Source organism: Leopardus geoffroyi, chromosome A1 (genome assembly GCF_018350155.1).
Source record: "Leopardus geoffroyi isolate Oge1 chromosome A1, O.geoffroyi_Oge1_pat1.0, whole genome shotgun sequence".
Classification (NCBI taxonomy): domain Eukaryota; kingdom Metazoa; phylum Chordata; class Mammalia; order Carnivora; family Felidae; genus Leopardus; species Leopardus geoffroyi.
Window position 1 is genome coordinate 118,698,094 of NC_059326.1, and position 24,507 is coordinate 118,722,600.

Below are 24,507 nucleotides of genomic sequence, written 5' to 3' on the forward strand. Positions count from 1 at the left end.
ATATTATGAAAAGAACATGAGGATTCTATTTGAATCATGACTCTGTTCTTTTGTAGCTAGATGACCTCGGACAAATTACTCAATTTCTCTGAACCTCAATTTCCTCATTTGTCAAATTGTAATAATAACCCCTCTCTCGTGGGAATTGGATTTAATAGTATAACATAAAGAAGGTAACACATTGCCTTAAACCTGCTACTCTCAACAAATAGACTTAATGTTAACATATATTTTAAAAACATTTTTGATAGGACTTTGTAAAAGTATAGAATGCCAAAGACTTAGGAGGTTACCAGTAGAAAATATAAATCTGATTCAAAAGAGAACAAGAGAGGGATACCTGGATGACTCAGTAGGTTAAGTGTCCGACTCTTGATTTTGGTTCAGGTCATGATTTCATGGTTCCTGAGATTGAGCCCCGTGTCGAGCCCTGCTTTGGGCTGTGTGCTGACAACATGGAGCTTGTTTGGGATTCTTTGTCTCCTTCTCTGCCTCTCCCCTGCTCGCTCGTGCTCTCTCTCTCTCTCTCAAAAACAAATAAATAAATTCTAAAAAATAGAGAAAAGGAGAAACTTGTTTATATAGACAATGAAAGAAAGAACTGTGAAAATATAATCACTAAGTTATATTCAAAACTGGTAAATGTTCTACAGGGTAATAAAACCCCCTTTTGAGATTGTCTTTTCTGCTGAACAGAAATTATTCACATCTCTGCCAAAAAAAAAAAAAAAAAAAGATTTGCAAACTTACCAGTTTTAGCTCAAAGTGAAATCTACTCTGACAGAGTCTGAGTCCTCATTGATAGTAAATAGTCAATCAAGCAAAAGTTGTGTTTCCCTAGAGAATTAATTAATAGGGCCTGCTGGCATTGTGGCTATTTTAGATGGGCGAGGAGTAGAGGAATTCAAAGTCATCATTGTCCATTAACTTGGGTTTTAAAATCATGTGGGAATGTTGATGAGACCTAGGGAACACTTGAGGGTAGAAGGGGTTAGAGTTAGCTTTGAAACCCCGGCCTTAATCAGAGATCCTATACAGGCTTCACTCTCATTGAAAACCTGGACTGCATGTAAAGACCAATGGCATTCCAGGACACAATATAACAAGGAATTTATTTTTCTTTCTCAGCCTGGGACCCGGGATCTGTAAGGAAATTTATAAAAACATTTAAATTTATTCTACCATTACCACTCACTGATACTGCTTGAACCCTGGCTGAAGAACATGTAGTCAACCTGTGGCACCTAGGATTTCCAGAAATAGCTCCTCTGCAGATGAGTTCAGAATAAAAAAATACATAGGGAAACAATCCAGTATCAACCAGAGACCATGGAAACAATGTACAGAAATATTAAAACCCATGGACTTCAAATAATAAAACAGTAATTTAAAAATCCCATAGAGGGGCACCTGGGCGGCTCAGTCAGTTGAATGTCTGACTTAGGCTCAGGTCATGATGTCACAGGTTGTGGATTCAAGCCCTATGTCGGGCTCTGTGCTGACAGGTCAGAGCCTGTAGCCTGCTTCAGAGTCTCTGTCTACCTCTCTCTCTGCCCTTCCCATGTTCATACTCTGCGTCTCTCTTTCTCCCAAAAATAAATAAACACTAAGAGAAAAATTTTAAATCCCATGGAAAACATAAAAATAACTGTATTTAAAATAATTAAAAATACATAGAAGGAGTTAAAAGCAAAAGAACAGGCAGCATTGGAAGAGGCAAATGGATCTTAGGTACAAAATAATTAAAATTAAAAATCATTTGATTAAATAAATATCAGACTAAACAAAGCTGATGAGAGACTTATTAAACAGGAAGATAGACCTTTAAAAAATTCCAGAATGCATTCCAGAGAAATAATGAAATAGAAAATATTTGAAGAGGCGCGGCTGGGTGCCTTAATCAGTTAAGCATCCGACTCTTGACCTCATCTCCGGTCTGCATCTCAGGGTCATGAGTTCAAGCCCTGTGTTGGGCTCCACGGTGGGTGTGGAGCCTACTTATAAAAGAATATTTGAAGAGACATGGAAGACAAAATGAGAAGATTTAAAATAAGTCTGTAGGAGGTACAGAGGATGAGACTAAATAGAATGGTAAGGCGTAACATTTGAAGAGATGATGGCTGAGAATTTTCTTAAATTGAAAAATCTAAAACATCAGATTCAGTAATCATGACCAACTTCAAAGAGGAGAAAGAAAACTGTGTCTACAGAAATCACATCCATAAAGATTTCTTGTATTATAACTAAGAGCCCAACACCTTGGCCCACATCACATGAGAAATTAGGGAATGAACTTCCTGTCACCTAGCCTTGCCCTTGGAACCAGAGTCCTGGTATAACACTAGTGAGGTGAATAATGCAGACGTTTTTCTCCTTGAACTTCACTGTTGGGAAAGTGGTTTTAGACTGATACCTTTCAGGTGTAGTATTTTATAGCTGAGCATCATTTGTTCTACTTATTATCTCTTCTGATTGTAGGCTTCATCCTCTCCATTGGTGGGAGTTTTAGGGGTTAGCCAATCTTTCTGGTTTGTGCGTAGAACCAGAATAGTCCCTGCTTGGCAAATTGCCTTAGCACTTCCACTGGCTTTGAAGGCAGGAAATGAAATCTCTACATTTTCCGTGTTGACTTGACCTTCCTAAACTATTCCTCTCCTTCTCCTTTCTGCATATGAATTGATACAGGTATCTCCATTTTCTGGACTTAAATAGAGATCTGAAGCTGTAAAGCGTCCCTGGGAGGGGGTCATACACCAGGATACCTCACTTGCAGACAATCACAACAGATTGAGATGAGAGAATGAGAATGAGTGCTGGCGGCAGATACATTTTTAGAGATAAGGACAATACAGAAAACTCCAATCCTGATATAACATTCCTCATTTCTTTCTCGTTATTTTTCATTTCATGTTCAGTGCTAGGTATCAGTGAGTCTCATGATGCAGGACGGTGAGGTCTATACCACCCTTGATTTCTTTCCGGAGGAGTAGTGCTTCAATGTGTCTTGAGTTGGGCCTCCAGATAGTTCTTACTCTTTCCTTTAGTTTCTGTTAACAGAAGGGGATTGTTTTCTCAGCCCCTCAGGGGGAACTATTTCTTATTAACCATCCCTGTTACTGATTTTTCCCCCTTCTCTTTCCTCAGCATCCGACCACACAGTGCTTCGGTGCTTGTCAGATCTAATGTTCTTCAGAGAAGGTCTTTCTTTAATTACTTTTCATTCTTTTTTTTTTCCTTTTCCTAACTCAGACACACGCAGTATTGCTTTGAACAGTTGTTTCCTGTCCCCCTCTGTCTGGAAACTAGATGATTAATTTTTTTTTTTTTTGTCATTGCTGTAATTGAAATGCCCACATTTCAATTTCTGCTGCATGTGCTACCCAGCATTTAGCTGGACAAGACAGAGAGAGAAGCTGGAGGGGAGGTGGTCGTGAAACATAAAAGCTTTTTATTTTCATAATGGCTTGGAGCGTACCCTTCCTGGGTGGGGGAACACAGCTACCATGGCAACAGGTGCTGGTTTGGGGGAAGGCTGCAGCAGCCCTGGTAGAACAGGAGTCTGTAGAGTGTGGAGCAGCACGTGGGGGCGGCAGTAGCCTCCAGCAGGCTTTCCTTTCCCTAGTAATTACTGCCATTTTTCATAATTAAGACTGTGTGTTATGTATAGATGGGTAGGTTGGTGTTCTGTTTTGCTTTTGAGTGGCATAGAGAGCAGTGAGCAGGGCCATAAGTCAGGCACTGGCCTCTAAGCCCCTGCTGTGTCCGTAACCGAGAACTAAGGTCTAGTAGGCTCCTGGGTGTGGAGCCTGCTCTGCCCTTGGTGCAGGCACAGGCAAGCCTTCTTCATCCACCCCGTTCTGTCATCTTGATGCACCTCAGGCCTGGGGTTCCTTCCTTGCAAATGCCAGTCTGCTCGATTGGGGATTTTCAGAGCGTGAGTCTCTCCTGTCAGGTCTTCCTAGAAACGCCACACCTAGAAACTCTGCTTTTCAGAGGTTCACCTTCACCAAGGACTCATTATTGGCCCCCAGATGCTCAAAAAGTTGTGTATTTTTTTTTTTGACTCTTGCATAGAGCGAGTCCTTATCATAGGGATTCTGTTCTCTCCCAGCTCAGAATGCTGAGCCTGATAAATCTTGCCCAATGATGCTTAGTTCTGCTAATCACTAACTTCCTGCTGTCTCTGAAACAGATTCAGTAGTCAGAGCGCCTTGCAAAAGGAGAAGCAAAACTAAGTCCATACAAACGCACATCCCAGAGAAGCTATGGAACACTCTGGACAGAAAAATCTGTAAAGACCTCTTGAATCATAAATAAGAGCTCAACAACCATGGTCTTTAATTTAAAGTTGTTTTTTAGGGGGCACCTGGGTGGCGCAGTCGGTTAGGTGTCCGACTTCAGCCAGGTCACGATCTCGCGGTCCGTGAGTTCGAGCCCCGCGTCAGGCTCTGGGCTGATGGCTCAGAGCCTGGAGCCTGTTTCCGATTCTGTGTCTCCCTCTCTCTCTGCCCCTCCCCCGTTCATGCTCTGTCTCTCTCTGTCCCAAAAATGAATAAAAACGTTGGAAAAAAAAAATTTAAAGTTGTTTTTTAGGACTTGGTGGCCCGGTTACACTGTGCCTCTTGCATCACACACCCAGGAACACCAGAGCTGAAAGCTTAATTTCTTACCGCAGCCTGCTTTACTGATATCATTCTCTGCGTCTCCTCATCATTCCTGGCTCTCTGAGCCTTCTGTTTAAATTTTTCCTCCTCCACCTCCTCACTGTCATCATCATCACCACCATCCTCCCTGCTGTGCGCAGCACTGGATAGTCTTCAGAGCCTTTTTCACCGTCTTCCTTGCCTTGTCCTTAGAGCATCCATGTGAAGTAGATTGAGGAAGTACTAGGATTCTTGCTTGGCCTCGGTGGCAGCCACAAGTGCCTCCCAACTGCCACGGCACTCGCTGGGATGAGTGGTTTATTTTGAAATTAGTGGGACACATACTCTGAAGCTCAGGTCCCTTCAAGTCCTTTGGCCACCAGCCTGAAAATAGTTCTAACAAAATTTATTAAGCACCTGTCCTGCCAGGTTCTGGGCATACATTGATATGTATAAACAAGACAGATGGGGGGTTTACCTTCACGGAGCTTACAAACAAGGTGAGGGGATGGCATCATTTCCCTGCCAGACGTCTTTATTTGTGGTTCTGTAGTAGACCCCAATACAATCCTGTACCAAATAGAGCCAGTGAAATTGAACCTTGCCCAGATTCATAGAGAGGGGTTTGATATCTCAGTAGTAGTTTTTCATCCTCATTACATTTTGTGAAAGATACCTGAATTATAAATACAGGAACATCTTAATAGACGTAGAGCTGTATTTATCTGTAAAATTATAGAAGTAAGGCCATCTTTGCTGGGTATGTCTTATTACTTACCTGTTAACTTTTGGTCTGCTTGGCTGGAGACTGATTGTTATGTCTGGGCCCTTAATAAAGTCATTGGATCAATAAACATTTAGAAAACGGTCAATATCATTAATCAAAAAATAGAATTGAAAACTAGATAGGCATAATACTATTCACTACTTCTTAAAAATTTCAAAATAATAATGCCTTAGGGCCTAGAGAAACAGGCATGCTGAAACATTCTAGGTGAGAATGTAAATTGATAAAGGTCTCCTAGGTGACAGTTTGGAAATATGTATTAAAGTCTTTTATACCCTTTCATCCAGAAATTCAATTTCTGTGAATTTATTGCAGAGAAAGAAAGATGTACAAAAACATTTATGTGCGTACAGGTTTATTGTGGTGTTACTGGAAACAACACATCAAAAACAATCTGAATGTCCAATAATAGAGGCCTTCTTGAATGTATTATCCATACAATAGAATACTATATAACCATAAATATGTTGGCAAGGTAATGAATGATATTTGAAAAGTTTATAGTAAGGCAGTAAAAACAGGTCATAAGGCTATGTGCATGCAGTATGATCTAGGTTGTTTAAAATACGTGTGTGTGTGTGTGTGTGTGTATTTCTAAGTGTGTGTGTGCCTGAGGAAAGCAAAGGACAAAATATCTATACCTTAAAATGTTAAATGAAATTTGATTATTTCTGACTAGTTGGATTATGGGTGATTTTTGTTTTCTTTGTGCTTTTCTATCTTTTTCAGTTATCCTACAATGAACACTTGGAATTGTAATACCAGAAAATAAAAAGCTTAGGCTTTTCTCCCTAATTAGAGCATTAAGAGAAAAAAGAAAGGACCGCTATTTAAAAATGGCCACTGCTCTAAGGGGCAAAGTGACATCCAATGACATTTACTGATTCTATCTTAAGGAAGATAGACATTTTGTTTCATAAGTTTACCCCTATGTGTGTCCCAGGGGCAAGGGAGACATGCATGGGTGTGTACATGTGTAAAGGAGTGTACCATCCAGCTGGGGGGTTGTGTGAGTGTGTGTGGCCACGTATCACAGCCTTGCACTGCCGTGGTTCTTATGGGAGTCACACAGATTAGCGTGTCCACAAATGTTGTCTGTGTTGGACTGACCAGTGTGGTTCATGCCCCTGACTCATGGCCATATGCAGTCCCATCTGGTGCCCCAGGTACAGCTACAGACATCCTGTCCTCCATGGGTCAGGAGTCTGCAGAACTGTCACCTGCGCCAGGGCTTTATGAGACAGACTTTCTTGGAGCCACTTAGTACTTTTTTCTTTAAGTCCCAGTTTTTTATCTTGTAATACCAACTCATGTGGAACACTCGTTCAGGTGAGCGAAAGTATTAAGTGATTTTTCTGACATTTTTATAGTGAACTCTGAACCCTGGCCTTTCATTAGAGTAGCAGGCCTTCCTGAACCTTGCTCTCTTCTCCCCCTCAAGTTTTCCAAACACAAATGATATTTTTAAAGGATTACTCTTTTGTTTGTTTCCTGCCCTGTTTAATGATTACCTAGCTTTTTACATAACCCAACCAAATGCTGGCACATGTCAACGGGATTGTGGTATAGTTATCTCCTGCTATGTAAATTTTAGGAAGGTGGCCTTCTGTTTGCAAGACTGAGCAGTAGATCTATTAGTGACGTTCACTGGAGGAGTCTCTTCCTAACTGGGTTGGGGCAACAGAGATGGATGAGTGGGAGGAGCAGCCAGAAGCCACAGGGCATTCTCAGTATTGGGTGGGAAAACCCAGAGGTGGCAAGGATTCTGGTGCTTTCCATTGTGCTAAACAACTCTTGACACAGACTTCAGCATGCCTGTTCAAACTCCTCTTGAATGCAACTCTTAAAGAGATCTGAGGCAGGCAACACTAATGTCTGTGGTTGAAGATTGGACTTCTTAATTGCCCATGCATTTGTGTATATGATTTGTAGTGTTCTAATTTGTGGACTTCTAGACTCTACTCTCTGCAATGACAGAGCTCAGCTCACATGTCTCCCCTTAGAGGCCTTGCCCAGCCTACCTAAGTTAGTCCTTCTCACCAGTTTTTATCACACGCTCCTATTTAATTTCATCTTACACTTTCTCAGCCTGACATTCTTACTGTGTTTTGTGTATTTTCTATCTTCATAATGGGACTGTCATGCCAGTATATTGAAGGATGAATCTTGGCTATTGGGTTCACTGCTGTATCCCAATGCCTAGAAGACGGCATGGCATCTCCTAGGTGTTCAGTCTGTGTTGGGGAGGACCAAACATGGTACATTTGGGAACATGCAAAAGGCCAGGGTAGTCGGGAGCTGTGGGTGAACGCAGAAATGCAGGATGGCAGTTTGGAGAGGTAGGCGGGGTCAAGTCATATAGGCTACAGTGAGGACTTTGGAGTTACTTGAGGATCTGATGTTCATTAAGTATTTTCATCTCTGTGGATTTATACGCGATCCAGACTGGTTTGCTAAAGTGAACTATTGATGGCTTTTCCACTGGGAAATGTGCACCATGGTGTCCTTAAAGTGATTCTTTAGCCCACACTGCTGTTCTCTTCCCTGTCTCTACTGCCATCAGCCTGGCATTCTTAACCCACCTGTCGAGAGGAGCCCAAGAAGGCAAGGGGACAACAGCTAAGGTGTCAGGCTGCGCTGCCTGCTCAAATGAAAGCATTCCAGAACTTGGTCATTAAACACTTTGACTTATCCATTGAAAAGTATTGGATTTGGGCTTTGTGAATGACACTCTGTGAGAGCCTAAACGAGGGGCAGATCAGGAGCCCAGATCTCACCTCCATGGTTTAAATCATTCGGTGTCTGTGTGACCAGATACCCCCTCCTGTTCTCTACCTAATGAACAGGTTGGATTTCTCACAGTGGATCGCCAGTTCCTGTTTGACCCTGCACTTTGTTTTATATTTTGCTTCCAAAGTAGCAGAATTCAAGGAGTCTCCAGTTTTGTGCTGCCTACGAGGAGGACAAATCAGATTTTGCCAGACGTACACTGAAGTAAGAACTCTATTGGCATAATTCCCTGATGAATCTATTTTTGTGATGAAGGCAGAAAATATAACAGAAGGGTCTGTGTGTTCAGTCTTATTCTAACATGTACCACTATGTATAAACACAATTATTTTATACGTATAAATAAGTAAGATGAGCTACATTTCCACTTAGGCTTGAGCTCATATGGAAATTTTGGACATAACAGTTTAGTGTAACAAGGAGCTAGGATAGGTTGGCACCAAGCTTCAGGAGTGGGGAGGCGTAAGAAGGGGTAATCCACTCAGATTTTGTTTTCTAGCTTTTAGGGTCTATAAAAAGGATGTTGTCTTTTAAACAATTCTGTTCTTTAGCATCAGACATTTGAACACAGAGAATGTCGATGTTCTCTTCAAATGACTCTTCATTTGGTGTTAGAGATCTGGGACTTCTTCTTTCACTGTTAGTACTAATTGATTTCCAGAACTTTCCCATGGCTTGTCAGTTCCTGTACATAAAGAGCCATGAACTCTTCAGGACACCTTGAAATAATTTTTTTCTTAGTTGAATATCCACATGTAATTCAAAAGTTCTGTGATAGCATGTCAGCTTTAAATTTTAGTCATTTTGGTACCTTGGCCCTTGAAATAAAGCTACCTTTTTCAACCTCAGCCTCTGAATTTGTTTCAGACTCATGGTAAAGAATGCAATTTTCTTTTTAAAAATTTTTAAAAAATATTTATTAATGAGAGAGAGAGAGAGACAGAGAGAGACAGAGAGAACCAGTGGGGGAGTGGCAGAGAGAGAAGACACAGAATCGAAAGCAGGCTCCAGGCTCTGAGCTGTTAGCACAGACCCCCATGAAGGGCTTGAAGTCGTGAACCACAAGATTATGACCTGAGCCAAAGTCAGATGCTTAACCGACTGAGCCACCCAGGAGCTCCAAGGAATGCAATTTTCTGTCTGTTTTCTTTTTGGGGTAAAAGTACCCTCCTTTTCAAAAATAAACCAGATGGGTTATTTCCTTGATTTAAAATATCTCCCTGAAAGGAGACAGATTACCCAGGGCATATGTATGACTGTGCCTGAGTGTTTTTTGTGTTTTTTTTTTGTTTTTGTTTTTGCTTTTTTTTCCTTTCTAACAATCTGTCAATCTCTTATTCCGCAACTCTCCCATAGCCCCATCTGTGGATTTGGAATCTTGACTTGCCCTCCAGGAAGGATTATGGTCCTTTCCCTGAAAATGAGGCTTGCATTTCATGGGACGTGAGAAGCTCTGACTGCTTAGTGTCACAGCTACTGTTATGGTTGCAGCTGAGCCACTTGGTGAAGGGCCAACCCTTAGCCTTTGCTGTAGCTTCTTTTGTCCCTGTTCTTTGACCTGTAGAATGGGACTAGTAAGAGGGATCTGGCTTCAGAAGACTACTATTTATTTTACTTAAAGATTGTAAAGATGGTTAAATTCCATGGGCTTTATGAATATTTACACGACATGTTCAATATCGGTGCTGTTTGTGGGTGACTGTTAGCCGGGTAGCAGGTAACTAGCACATTGAGGCTATGACTCTAGGCCTTTAAATCATGTTGGCCTCAACATTCTGTTCTGCTGCCAAGTTCCTAGTGGAAGTCAGCACAGTGACTAAGGGAAAAATGTGGACCAGCTTCATAGACCTTCCACGTTAACACAGACGTAGGTGCAAATGCACACTGCCTGATAGGTTTTAGTTACTCAAATCAATAGAAGTACTGTATTCTAGTTTTTACATGTCTTGGATTCTCTGAAGAGGTTTTATGCTGGTTTGCGAAGTTCTTCTGTCTCTTACATCCCAGGGCCTTTGAGCATGTAAGTCTTAGTAGCTGAGACCTTTCTGAGTCTACAGAGAGAAGTGACAAATATTACGCTCTCCCTCTGATCAGAATTTTCTCATTGCTTTTCATGTCACTGAGTAGAGAACAAAGCTCTTAAAGTGGCCTGCAAAGTCCTACAGGATTGGCTGCCCCTGGGTCCATTACCTGTCTGGCTTTCCCTAGTGCTTTCCCGTGTTCTCACTCAGTGACAGGCACATTGGCTTTCCTTAGGCAGTGCCAACATGCCACATGTGTTCCTGCCTGAGGCATCTGTGTCTAGTGTCTGCTCCCTGTAGCTTTTTCCCCAGAGATTTGCGAGATTTGCACAGCTTGCTTTCTTCCCTCCTTCAGGTTATTTGTACATTCCTCTTTGTCACTGACACCTTCCCTGACCACCCTGTCTAAAATTGCTAATAGGCCCTCATTCCTGCCTTCTGCTGTGTATTTTATTTGCTTATTGTCTGTCCTACCCCCAAAATAATATAAGCTTTATAGAGCAGGGAGTTTTGGGGAGTGTCTATTTTGTTCACTGCTCTATCCCCAGCTCTTAAAGCAGTCCTTGGCACATAATAAGCCCTCGAAAATACTTGATTGTTGAAAAATATACGATGCACTATTGGCCTCTGTTCTGGGTCACCTTGTACCTCCTTCCTTGGTTAGGAAGTCCTAAGGCAACTTGCAAGCCCATGACCTGCCTTTTTGGACAGTGCTGGCCTAAAGATGATAGGCTGAGCCACTGAAGGAAGTGTTGCCACCAACAGGAACTTAGGTATTTACAGCACTTGGTACCGTCAGGTTGGCATGTCATGCCTATAGGCAACTTTTAAACCTCCTCCATTTATGCTGTGACATCTCTCTCTAGATGGGAGAACATGAGCTTCAAAATAAATAAATCAGTGATAATGAATGTGAAAGGACTTTAGAAACTGTAAAATGCTTCGAAAATGATGATTCCATTGGACTGAAGAATGTTTCAAATTGTTCTACAATTTGAAATAGTTAAGTAATTTTCCAGGAAGAAATGTTCTATGGGCCAGCTTCTTCGTAGGTTTTTTTTTTTTTTTTTTTTGTATGTGAGTGCTGTTTTTCTCCATCCAGGCCCGTGGACTGGGTCATAGAATATAGCTACAGGCTAGGACCTGAACCAGCCATGAGCAGAGAAGGGAAAACTCATCAGTCAACCCCTAGATTGAGGGCATGTGCCTTCTTTGTGCATAAGACTATTCAGATACCAAGTAGCTGAAAGAGTGTAAGGCAAATGGAACTCAGGTTGGCCTGTTGTTAGTGTTTAAACGACTGTGACTAATTTCAGAAAATGAGGCAGCTTAGCAAAAAAGTACAGTTCTTATTCTTAATGAAAGCCAGCCTATTCTGGAGGAGGCCAGTAATTCTCATGACCCAGATTAGTTTGCTACCATTGGAAAAAATTAGGGATTAATGCTGTTGATGGGCAGACTTGAAGGTAATATTCTTGTTTGCTTTCAAAACATCCTTTTAAAAATAATCAGGTTCTTTTTTTACCCATGATCTCTTTAGGTTAAGCTTTTTAGAAGAATGGCATGTGGAACAAAATGGCAGCCTATATACTGTGTATAATCTATCTCACACATGTTTGCACATACAACACACACACACACACACACACACACACACACACACACACACACACACACTGCATTGTACCAGGGCATTTAAGAGCAGTAGCTCTGGAATCATACTGTAGATTGCCTGCCTTCAAATTCCATCTCTACTGCTTATTTGATACAGGACCCTGGACAAATTTGAGTTTTCTGAGCATTAACAACTGCTTCATGCAGGACAGTAGTAGAAGTTACCTTGTAGAATTATTGTAAACATCAAATGAGATCATCGATGGAGTACTTAATTCCTGACTCAGGTTAAATGCTGAGTTGCTCTTACTGTTGATGACAGTTTTAATATAATCTAAGATAGGCAGGAAGTACAAGGGGTTTTCAGAAAGGGATGAGAAAAAGACATTGATGATATGTCTTTAATAAGACATATTCAATGAGAACATTAGAAGGAGATTGGTATAATATTGTGAGCTTATGGTATATTGCATAATGCACATTAGGTAATGCATGTAATAATGATAATGATACCCTGTGAATATGTTGTGGACATTGCACCTTGCAGATTAGCGATGTGGCCAGGGAGAGCCACGTGGTTTGTTATGTGCCTTCAGTGTCAGGGTGAGGTGCGCTGGCTACTCCCCCAACAGCTATCCCCAGCTTGGCAAAGACTCTGAGACACCGGTAGGTTACATGGAGGTTTAAGCCAGACATTTAGTGCAGCTGAGCCTTGATACCCTTAGATGAAGCTAGCCTCCCAAAGCATGCACGTGTCCTTTTTTCCCCCCTTAATACCTGATAGGAACAAGCTCTATCCTAGGCCCTGGGGATGTGGCATTGAGGGAGATTAGTACCATCTCTGTTCTCTTGGAATAAGTGCGGGAGACGATGGCAATTCCATGAATGGTGACATAATTCAGTAAGTGCCAGGAAAGAGAAATGAGGAAATAGCATTGTAACAAGATACCTGGCCTGGTACAGAGTGTCCAGAAAGACCTTTCTGAGTAGTAAGTAGGAAAAGGACAGATCAAGAGGAGCTGCAGAGCTTCCCTGGTAAGGGGATCAGCATAATGAAGGGCCTGGAAGAGGTTAGCTGGACCCTGTAGGATCTTGTAGGCCATGCCAAGGGTTTTCATCTTAAAATTAAAATTAGCCAAAGCCCTTGGCAGTTTTTAAACAGTTAGTGATGTTGCATTGGAAGGGATCAGAGTGGAAATAGAGCTGGTTGCACACTCTTTTCCTTTTGTCTGAGGAATTTTTGGCACCAAGTGAGTGTTAGAGTTGACATGCATACAATTGGGCGGTACTTAACACCTTAGCAGTGACATTTACCCATCTGAAGCACGGTTTATATATGTCACCAGAAGTGGAGAAGACATTGGCAGTTATTCACAGAGCTTTGAGATCCCTGGATGAAAGCAATGTAGCCTGGACTGATGGATGTATGGCCATAATTGTCCTTTTTTGGCGGGGGGGGGGGGGGGGTGGGCGGCGGCGAGAAACAATCCTTTCAGCCCCTCCTCTGGTTTTTCTTTCAGTTTCTTCCTTTAATTTTATCCTTTTCAGTTTCTTTCAATTTTCTCAGTCCTAAAGCGTTTACTCTTTAATCATTAGGAAGCAGCTCTTAGACGTGCCAGCCAACTACAAATGGAATGCTCTCAGATTTGAGGGGGTCTTCCCTCATTTCCATGATAGTGTCAAACATGCAGCCAGTTTTACTGCAGGAAGGGAGAAGAAACAGTGGTTAATTTCGTATCACTCTGAAAAGGCATGAACCTTGTTCTGATTTCTCGGTTTCTCCCTTTTTTCTAATTTACTGATTTGGGTGGTGAATGAAGGAGCACTATTTATTTTTCTTTTCTGTCCACCACTTCATTCGGCACAGGTTCAAGCACGTAACTGCTCTGTGTATTCATTATTGGTTTGGTTTTCCGAGGAATAGTTGTGCCTCTTGTAGCCTAGGCTGAACTGACCCTGAGTGGTGTGGGAACATCAGAGTGCTAGGGTAGAGAGTATGGCTGTTCGCTTCGACAGCACATATACTAAAATAGGGTAAAGAGTATGGGTTTCCTCTCCTGGCTCTGCCTTTGGTTGGCCTTGTGACCTCAGGCAAATTACTAAACCTGTCAGTGCCTCAGTTTCATCCTCTGTAAAATGTTAGGGGTAGCCTCACCTACATGCCTTAAAGGGTCTTCTTGAAGATCACACTGTGTATCATTACCCACCGTAAACACTCAATTATTCAAAGCTTTAAATGTGACTTCTCACTGGACCACCATTCCCAGAAAGATGTTGAATATGGCTGGTGAGCATGACCCAAGTCAGTACACAGAACTATTTATTTTAAACTCTCATTCTGGTGCCAGCCATTGGGACAGACCAGCAAAGTTATATTTATGGCTCTAATGGGTTTCCTTGGCACAAGCCTCCCCAGCACGATCCAGATGGGTCCAGTGTTACCAAGTCCTGGTGGTATTCAGGCAACACACACATACAGACTGACTTACTAGAAAACGTGTAGCCACTGGGGGGTGGGGATTCCCCCACCACTCCCCATTATATACTAAGGGTAAATTTGAAATTGTTGAAAGGAGCCACGTGAACAACCATGAACATTAAACTTGGCCTTGTCGACCACAAAAAAAGTACAGTTCCAAGAACTTCACGTCCACCTCATCCTCCTTAGCCCCAGATCTTTGAGCTTCTCTGCCCCTGGATGGTGGTAGAGAGAAAAGTGCTACTGACTATAGCTTAGGTGCCTGCCCACTCAGCCACTTTCGGAATTGGTAACCTGGGGCCTACATTCTGCTATCTGCCCCGGAGGATGCTACAGGAGGTGCCCTTCAACTCCTGATCCAGTCCCCAGTCTGGAGTTGCTCGTTAGAGGGGGAACAGTCGGAGTAGAAATGTCCCATGAATTTACCATGAACATAACCATTTAGCAGTTAAGACCTCTGGGCAGGGGAATGTCTGCAGCCAGGCTTTGCAGGGAGGTGAGCTTTGGATGGCGAAGATTTGCTAGGCAGGCCAGGGGCAGAGTGTGCTCCTGAAGGCCGAATGAGTTTGGTGGGCTTGCTCTTGGCTGTGAGGCTCCCAGTGTGTTGTGCCAGAGGTACTTGGAGGGAAGTGATGGAATACAAGTCATTTTATGTTTTGAGCTTTTCTATAGATTTGAAGTATTTCATAATTTTTAGAAAGGGAAAAAAAGAATAAGAAATACAAATAGATAGGGTAATAGAAGTCCTGAAAATACAGATGCAGGAGTCAGGGCTCTTTGCCCCAGACAGAAGCAGGCTGCTAGAGGTTCCTGCACAGAATACCAAGTGACACCACCAAACAATGTGAGTTTATTTATTTATTTATTTATTTATTTAATGTTTGTTTATGTTTGCGAGAGAGAGACACAGAGTGCAAGTGGGGGAGGGGCAGAGAGAGAGGGAGGCACAGAATCTGAAGCAGGCTCCAGGCTCTGAGCTGTCAGCACAGAGCCCAACATGGGGCTCCAACCCACGGACCACGAGATCATGACCTGAGCCGAAGTCGGACGCCCAACCGACTGAGCCACCCAGGCACCCCCAATATGGCTTAAAAAAAATTTTTTTTAATGTTTGTTTATTTTTTCAGACCGAGTGCAAGCAGGGGAGGGGCAGAGAGAGAGGGAGACAGAATCCAAAGCAGGCTCCGGGCTCTGAGCTGTCAGCACAGAGCCTGACACAGGGCTCAAACCCACGAACTGTGAGAACATGACCTGAGCTGGAGTCAGATGTATGCTTAACTGACTGAGCCACCCAGGTATCCCCAATGTGGCTTTAAATTGGCAGGTGCTGCTACTTCTATCATCACCACTACCTTGACCACCACTGTAAACAATAGCAGCCGTCATTTATTAAGCCATTATTGTAGGCCCAGAGATTTATTCACTTAATCTTACTTAGCTTTAAAACTTAATGAGGTAGGTATTACTTCTTCTGTTTTACAGGTGAAAACATAGGCTTAGAGATGCCATGTGACCTTCCTGCTGTCATCCAGCTGGGAGTATCTATCTGATTCCCAGCACTGTGCTTTAGTGTCTCCTTTACCTTTTTTCCATATTTGTAAACTTGAGATAATATTTGTCTTCTCTACCCCTAGAGTAGCACTTCTCAAATTGTAAGTTATGGTCCATTAGGGGGATGAGAAATTGCTTTCATTTTTTTTTAATAGTAAGTTAAAAACAAGGATAGAAGAGAAAATACCAACATTCATCAGCCTTACTATTCCCCAACTTTTTGTTTGGTGTGTGTGTGTGTGTCTTGCTATTTATGTGTATATGTATGCATGTACTCATGAAAGGTTAAGTAAGAAAACGTTTTCCCTATCATGGGACAGTGTCTCAAAGTTTGAGAGCTACTTTGTTCTTCAGATACGAGGAAGGTTGAATAAACATAAGGAATAGTTGCAGAACTCCTTAGAAACTCTAAAACATGCTACAAGTGTAAATTATCATGATTATTTAACACTGGAAGCTGAACCAAAGCACGGTGGGTAGGTGTTGCCGTGCTTTTACACCACCCATCCAGTCCATGGCACATAGTGCTAACCTGTCACCACACCGTGTCCGGTGGAGCCAGGGCTTAGGCTTGACACTCCTTGACACAGCATTCCAGGCCTCAAGATGGAAGCTATTTGCAAATGCAGCCCTAGGCTTATGCTTTCTTGGAATACATCAGGACCAGTCTGTGACTTAAAGCACTCCTTAGCACTTCCAGAGTCATGGCTCTCATTTAAACCACAGGAAACAGATGTGATCCCTATGACAGCATGGGGGGCACTGCATTACAAGCCCCAAAGGGATTGACTTCTGTCTCCTCCTCTCATAACACTCCCCCACCACCATCCTCATCTGGAAATGATTTACCTCCTTCTGCATCTCAAAGAGCATCAGACCAATCCAGAGTCCCCACCCATTTCCCCTTAGACAAAGGTGGCAGGAGGCCCCTCTGCCAAGGCCATTTTCCTTGAAGCATGCTCTTTTCTCCTTAATTGCAATTCATGAGGGAGGTGCTGGGAACATGGGGTTCCAGCCCCTCAACAACTGCCCTAAAGGCATGTTCTTCAAGAGACTTACTGCTTTTCAGCTAATAACAGCAAACTCCATGGTCACAAAAGGACCTGGGTCTTGCTCAGGTTAAAATCACATGTGGAACTGTTTTTCTGCGACATTTAAAGGAAGCCTATAGAACTGCCAGTTCCTGGGGAAGGCACCACAGAAATGTCCACGTAGACCTAAGGATCTGAAAGGCACAAACTCCTGCAGTGGAATGTGCAATGCACAAGAAACTTTTATATATGGGTTTTAAGTCAAGACCCAACATGACGTTCTGGACTGTGTGAGGAAGAGGTCAAGCAGCCCAATTACCAACCCAGAAAGCAGCTCTCAGTGTTTTATAGACCTCACTAATGAATGAGTCCCATGGCCTCTGCTGGGCCAGGCTTCCCAGTGGTCTGCCAGCCTACCTCCCACACATCTGTAAATTTGTCAAGCTATAATGGATGGCTGGTGCCAGCAGAGGCTGAGGTCTAGGCCTTTCTCCCCAGGATACATAGAGATCTCAAGCCATTAATTATTCATTCTAGTGTAATGAACATAGCCATACCAACTTGTGAACAGTAATAATCAAGTGACAGATAAATTTATTACTTCAGTATGCCAAAAGATAATGGTAGTTAGTCATGAAGGTTGCAGTTTCCCCCCCAAAAAAAGTTTTATAAGCCATAGATCAATGTGTTGTTCAAGTTTTAAAATAAAATGGATCACTAAAAAGGAAATGAATTATGTTGGGTAGCCTCAAGCCTATTTATATTCAGAGTTGCTTATCTAGAGTTACTGTACCTTTCTTCCTAATGCCTTTGGGCATTGGGGCCTGCAAATTAGAGTAATTGTTATTCGTTAATTAAACCTAAGAAATGGAACACAGCTCCAGACTTTGAAAAGTGAAGTTGGGATAGTTGAGATATAGTCCCCCTAAAAAGTCATCAGTAATAGTTGGGAGGTTTTATGAGTAAGTAGCTGGATTGGGAACATTTGTTTTATTTGTACCCAGAAACATCCCGTTTAACATCTCATGAACGTTCGTTGGGCTTCTCCTGGGCACTGTGCTCAGTGCTAGCGTTACCAAGTAAAATAAGTGCACAGTCTTGATGCTGAGGCAGCAGTAGAGACATTAATAACTTGTAATAAAGATAATACTTCTGCCTTGGTTGAGAGGAGGAGGAGGATTGGGGGAAGACTAGACAGAGACTGCAGAAAGGAAGGGGGCGCATTTGTGAAGTGCAAGAGAACATTCTAGGCAGAGGAGTGACAAAGGCAGATAGGTATGAAAGTGGGAAGAGGATGGATAGTGAATTACTATAATAATAATCACTATGTTTCCCACATGTTACCATATTTAATTTCTACAGCCACCTCATGAAGTAGTTGTATTGTTTACCTCCCCCTCCCCAATCTTCAATGATGAGCCCAAAGCTTAGACATTGAGTCACTTGTCCGCTGACCCAGAGCAAGCAGGCGGCCGAGAAGGGCTTAGAGGTGAGTTGGGGAAAGGTGTGTTACTTCACTAGAGTCTGGCCTTTACATTAAAGACATTGGAGCCCATCGAGGGCTTATAATCATTATTATCAGAACAAGTGCAAAAGTGCTAACTAAACACTTTATGCACACTGGTTCACTGTGTTCTTTCCCAGTGAGGTGTGGGGCCACTGTAGTTGTCAGCAGAGGAATGACTTGATCAGGGCTGAGTTATAGACAGTAACTGGTGGTAGCAGTCAGGATAAACCTGACTGTGGAAATGCTAGTCAGGGATCCTGGCTAGGAGGCTGTTGCTTTAGTCAGAGGTAGTGCTGAGAAGCACGGTGGTTAAAAAAAAAAAAAAATCATCATCCAAACCATATGTTTTTATATTGGTCTACAATTTAAAAGTACTTTGACACATAAATAGCTTGTTGACTCATTTGCACAAGGGACTTTTGTGGCAGGAGGGGTAAGTCTAATGGCTTTGTTCATTTGGGAGGGGGAAGAATAAGGGCATGGAATTCACTTCCTGCACCCAAGAGCCCATGTTGAAAGAAGTGATGTTACAAGCAGCTTGTAGATATGCATACTTATTGATTGAGGCACAGAACCGGAATTTTTGCCCTTGCCAGGTAAGAACTTGACCCTGAGCATTAATGCTTTCAGAAACATGATGCGTACCTGGGAAGTGTGTAAGTAAAATGGAGACACAACACTACAACTCAAAAAACGCAGAATATTTTTATGTGGACCAGAAACAGGCCAAGATACCAGTGACCACTGCCCTTGCTTAGCAGTCAGCAAGCAAATTCTCTTCGTATCTGGAGCGTTCCACGGTTACAAGTTTCACTGACCTAACGACCCTTCCTGCCCCTTTCAGCAGAGAAAGTTTTTATGAAATTAGACTTTTAGCCCTGGAAAATTATAGAAAAGTACACATCTGCTGATAAAATTGGTTGACGTAGTAATTTCAGTGAAGGCTCAGTTTCACAACCAGCACTGAAGGCAGTAGAACCTCTTCTCCTCCTACCAAATAGAAGTATTCAAGAGAAACAGTGCAGGCATTTATAGAATTGTGTGAAAAATACTCTGTATAAATAGCACTAAATGCTAGGGAGGTATGTCTGTGCAAACTACTATCTGTGACCAATTTCTCTCTAGTTGCTAGTAATGAATAGTTTCCTTTTTCTAACAGGTGATTTAGCGAAGCCCCTAATATTTTCTTAACAGTACTAAATTGAGCCTAACTTTTAACTTACTTGTTGCCTGTAGATCATTTGCATATTTTTATATGCAAGGCCAGCAAATGAACAATTAAGTTTTATGGCTAGGTCATGGTGGCTGGGGTATGAAGATCAGATACATGTTTTGAGTAGTACTTATCCAAAACTAAGTATATGTATTTAGCAGATTACTCAGACCCAGCTACTACTGACCCTGTGTGTTCTTAGACTTTGAGTAAAAGTGACAATATAAACACAGCCATATACATGGATATACACATTGGTGCCTTTTTATTTCTGTTTGTGCCACATGTTTTGCTTAATGAAAGCCATATGTTTTATGTGATGGAGTTTAATACTTTGAGCCTAAAGTGCTGGACTTCATAAGATCTATCCACTGTTTAAAATTAAGTCTGTTTGGGGGCACTTGGGTGGCTCAGTCAGTTGAGCATCTGACTTCTGCTCAGGTCATGATCTCGCAGTTCATGAGTTCAAGCCCCACATTGGGCTCTGTGCTGACAGCTCAGAGCCTGGAGCCTGCAAAGCCTTCTGTCTCTCTTGTGTCTTTGTCTCTGTCTCTCTTCTCTCTGCCGCCTCCCCAACTTGTACTCTGTCTCTCTCTCCCTCTCAAAAATAAACATTAAAAATAAATAAAATAAAATTAGGTTTCTCTTGTGCCTTGTTTGCAAATGTATGAAAGCCATCAAGAGTTTTTATATTTGCGCTAGAGAAAATGCTAATGATCACCACAGGAGTTTAAGCAGCAGCGAAGTATAAAAGTCATAATTAAGAAAGTTTAGCAGTTACCTGGATTTGCAGAGCAGGGATTCAGATGTGCAAAGTTTCACATTTTGGAGGGCAGCTGCTTTGGTTGGTTGGTTGGTTGGTTGGTTGGTTGGTGTAGGAAAAACAGAAATGTGTAAAGGAATGTCATATCCTGAAAGAGCAAAGTAGCCTGAATACTGAAGATTTCTAAAACTCTGGGGGACAAAAATACAAGTAGAGAAGTCTCTCTTTGGACTTGATATCTGAAGATGTCCCAGGGTCTGGCTCCGGCCAGATGAGGAGTCTGAAGATAGGGGAAGGCACCGGGAAGTCAGCTATCTATTTGTACAGTCTTTCTCTCATTTGTGCTTTTTCTTTTCCTTCCTCCCAGTGTTGCTAACAACCACAAGCAGAATCTGATGACAGTGGCAAACCTCGGCGTGGTGTTTGGACCCACCCTACTGCGTCCTCAGGAAGAAACAGTAGCAGCCATCATGGATATCAAGTTTCAGAACATTGTCATTGAGATCCTCATAGAAAATCACGAAAAGGTAATATACCATTGGTTACTGTGAGTGAAGAATTTACTTTGGGGGGACTTGAGTTGGAAATGGCATTCAAGGTAGTTGCAAGTTCCCATTGCTAATGACTTTTACACCGTGATGCTGATGAAGCTGCTAATAATGGTGGTGGTGTTAGTGACGGTCATCTTGTCATGGCAGCTTTGGCCAGATAGAGAGTAGGGCAACAACAGTGGTTGTTATGGTAGCGGTTGTGATGGGCAGCACTGGTTGAGCCTTTCTTCTGTACCAGGAGCTATGCTAAGCACTTGATGTGGGTTGTCAATGTATGGTCACAACAATCCAATGAAGAGGTACCCTTTTGACCCTCATTCACAAAATGCCCTTTAACCATTTTTTACTTGGTTGTCTTCTCATGAATTTCAGGTTTGTTTGTTGCTTGGTTGGTTTTAATACTAGGGAGAGTAAACTATTTTTATCTTGTAGTGCAGATGTTTTTCCTACTGTGTTTACGTTCCAGTTTTCTAAATGGTGTATTTTTTCATTGTGTGTGTGTGTGTGTGTGTGTGTGTGTGTGTTGGAGGGGGAGTCTGTTTTCTTTTAGGGCATTGGGGTTTCTGGTCTTTCTTAAAAAGATGTCTCTCATCGTACATAATAAACTATGTCAACACAGAGCTATCCTTACAGAACTGGAGTGGGGCCATGAAGCTTCATTACATCTGCCCCATCTTATTTCCCACTAGCAAATTCTTAAGAAGCTTCTCAGAATTCATAGGGTCTCCTAGAATACCATTTGAGAGCCACAGTGATGAGATATAAAAAAAATAATTTTAAAAATGCTGCTCCTCCTAAACGAAAACTCTGCCTAGAATGGTGATCTAATTGTGCTAGATAACCTGCAAAATAAATGTACAGTCAGACCACTTCTCACCACTTGTCTGCACCTGATAACACTCTAACATAAGCCGTCATCATCTCTTGTCTCAGTATTTACAAGAGCATCCTGATTTGTTCTCTTCTCCCACCCTTGGCCTCTCTATTTTGATATTAGTCACCAGAGTGAGATTTTTTTTAAGTGCTAAGTCACATCATACCAGTTGTCTGCTAAGCACCGTCCAGTGGCTTCCCACTTCACTTGGTGAAAGTCAGAGCCCTTACAAGAGCCTAGAAGGTCCCACACAGACTCTGCTCTTGCCTCTTTTACTTACCTCATCTCATCTACAGCCTTCTCCTTCAGTTCATTCCTATGGCCATCTTGACGGCCTTGCCTTTCGTTGCAAACATGCCCACCTCAAGGCCTTTGCAGTTGCTGTCCCAGTACTTGGATGAGTCTTCCTCCCCGTAACTCCATGGTATACTTTCTTACCTCTTTTAGGCCCTCTAAGTGAGGCCTGCCTAGATCTCTCTTTTTAGAATTGCCTACAGTCCCAACTCCAGCATTCCTCTTCCCGCGACTCCTGCTTTCTCTCTCTGTAGCACTTACCTCTTCCTAGCATGCTACATGGTTTACCTCTTCATTAAAATTTTGCCTTTCTGACCTCCACTATAATGTATGCTTCATGCATGCAAGGACTTGGTTTTGTCCACTGCTTTGTCCCCAGGTCCTCATAGGCACTCAGTATATTTGTGTTGGCTGAATGAATGGGTTCTTGTGGTACCTGGCCTCCCTAATGGCTCCAAGTGACCCTTGCCTCCTGGTATTCACTGCGTTGTGTAGTCCCTTCACTGCATAGGGGAACCCAGTATTGATCCCAATGTGATCAGTTGGCTATTGCAAAAATAATGGAGTATGACTTTGGACACTGATCAAATAAGGCCTTGCAACATTGCCCTTGGCTTGTGGACTTGCTCGCTTTGGGGAAAATAAGCCACCATGTTGTGAGGGCAGTCACACAACCCTGTGGGGAGAAAGTGAGACTTCCTGCCAACAAGCAGACCAATTTGGCCACCAAGTGAATGAGCTGCTTTGGATGTCACACTTTCAGATGATGCAGCCCCCACCGACATCTTGTGTGCAACCTCATAGAAGACCACTGAGCTAAGCCTCTCCTGAATTCCTGACCCATAGAAACTGAGAGAGGTGCTAAATGTTTTAAGTCACCAGGTCTTTGAGGTAATTTGTTGTAGAGAGTTAAAATTAACTACCCAAGAACCTCTGAGGATAAACTTTCAAAAAGTAACAAATATCCTGCAAAGTTGTGTGAGTAGCATGGCCTCTCTCTTACATGGTTAATAGAGATAGGAAATCACATTATTTATTTGAAAAATTACGTTTTCTTTGTTGCCAACTTTGGACCATCATCCAGCCACCTCTCTCATATATAGTCTGATTAGGTATAGGTGAAGTTTGTGAGATATATGATAAAAATGAACTTGCGAAAAGGGAATATAATTGAATAACAGTTAAAAATGGTTTCTAGAGGGGCGCCTAGGTGGCTCAGTTGGTTGGTCGTTCGACTTTGGCTCAGGTCATGGTCTCGCCTCCCGCGTCTGGCTCTGTGCTGACTGCTTGGAGCCTGGAGCTTGCTTGGGATTCTGTCTCCCTCTCTCTCTGCTCTGCCCATGCTTGCACTCTGTCTCTCTCTCAAAAATAAATAAACATTTAAAAAAATGGTTTCTAGAGATAAGACACTTGGGTTCATATCTGCCATCTCTTTCTACTTATTGAGTAGATTACTTAACCTCTCTATGCTCATGAAAGTACTTTCAGTACACTTTAACCGCTGCAACAAATAACCCCCGAATATCAGTGAATCAGGAAATAGAAGTTTATCTCTTGCTCACATAATGGTTCACTGTAGGTATTCTGAGAGTGGCATCCTGTGTAGCAGTTAAGTAACGCATGTTCCTTCCTTCTAGTAGCTCTGCTTTCTGCTCTGCAGATCTCTGTAATCAACCAGTTGGCGAGGAAAATGAGAAAGCATGGAACCCTGGGTTAAGAGTGCATGAACTAAGCCTCCAAGATGCTTTCCTTATTTTCTTCCACATTCCATTGGCCAGAAGTCAGTCACATGGTGACAACTAATTGCAAAGGAGGCTGGGAAAGTGACTGAACTGTGTACCCAGAGCAAGGGGAAGCAAGTTTGATGAGCCGCTGGCCAGTTTGCCATGTTTCTTCAGTTGGATTGCTGTGAGGCTTAAACAAGATGATATATAAAGGACTTAGCCAAGAATCTGGCATGAAGTAGGGCTCATTAATGGAAAACTATAGTTTTTAACAGTCTCAACAGAGTTCTCTGAAAATAGAGCTCAAGTCTACTTCTGAATGTCACATGTTCCCCTCTCCCAAAAATAATATTTTTTACAACTTAATCTTTTTGTGAATAAACGATTAAATGTTGAGACAGATATGTGAGGAATGAGCAGTTTCATTATATTCCATCTCCCCAAAGGGCAGTGTCTAATGATTTTTGAACTGTAACTCTTTTTGGTATCTTTGGGCCTTCAAAGCCAGCAAGCATATTCAAAAGTCACAAGATATGGAAAAGGACCAGAAAGTGCTAAAACAATATTGAAACTTGTGTAAACAAGGAGCCATTCTGCCTAGGGCACAAAATACAGAAATAGAAATGAAATTTGAAGTGCATGGTCAGGCCTGTAAGTATATGGGC

General features: G+C 42.3%; 1 protein-coding gene and 1 long non-coding RNA gene across 8 annotated transcripts in view; one reads left to right on the forward strand and one right to left on the reverse strand.

The window, feature by feature from the left end:
• The window catches only part of LOC123605457, a 30,751-nt gene extending 25,128 nt beyond the window's left edge, over positions 1–5,623 (reverse strand). Inside the window, exon 1 of the long non-coding RNA XR_006715771.1 lies at positions 5,422–5,623. This is a non-coding gene — a long non-coding RNA (uncharacterized LOC123605457). The remainder of the gene's footprint in view (positions 1–5,421) is intronic.
• The window catches only part of ARHGAP26 (Rho GTPase activating protein 26), a 423,740-nt gene that overhangs the window by 300,055 nt on the left and 99,178 nt on the right, over positions 1–24,507 (forward strand). For all 7 annotated transcript variants that reach the window (XM_045492297.1, XM_045492321.1, XM_045492304.1 and 4 more), the window contains exon 18: positions 20,767–20,926. In XM_045492297.1, coding sequence (XP_045348253.1) covers positions 20,767–20,926 — 160 coding nt within the window. The remainder of the gene's footprint in view (positions 1–20,766; positions 20,927–24,507) is intronic.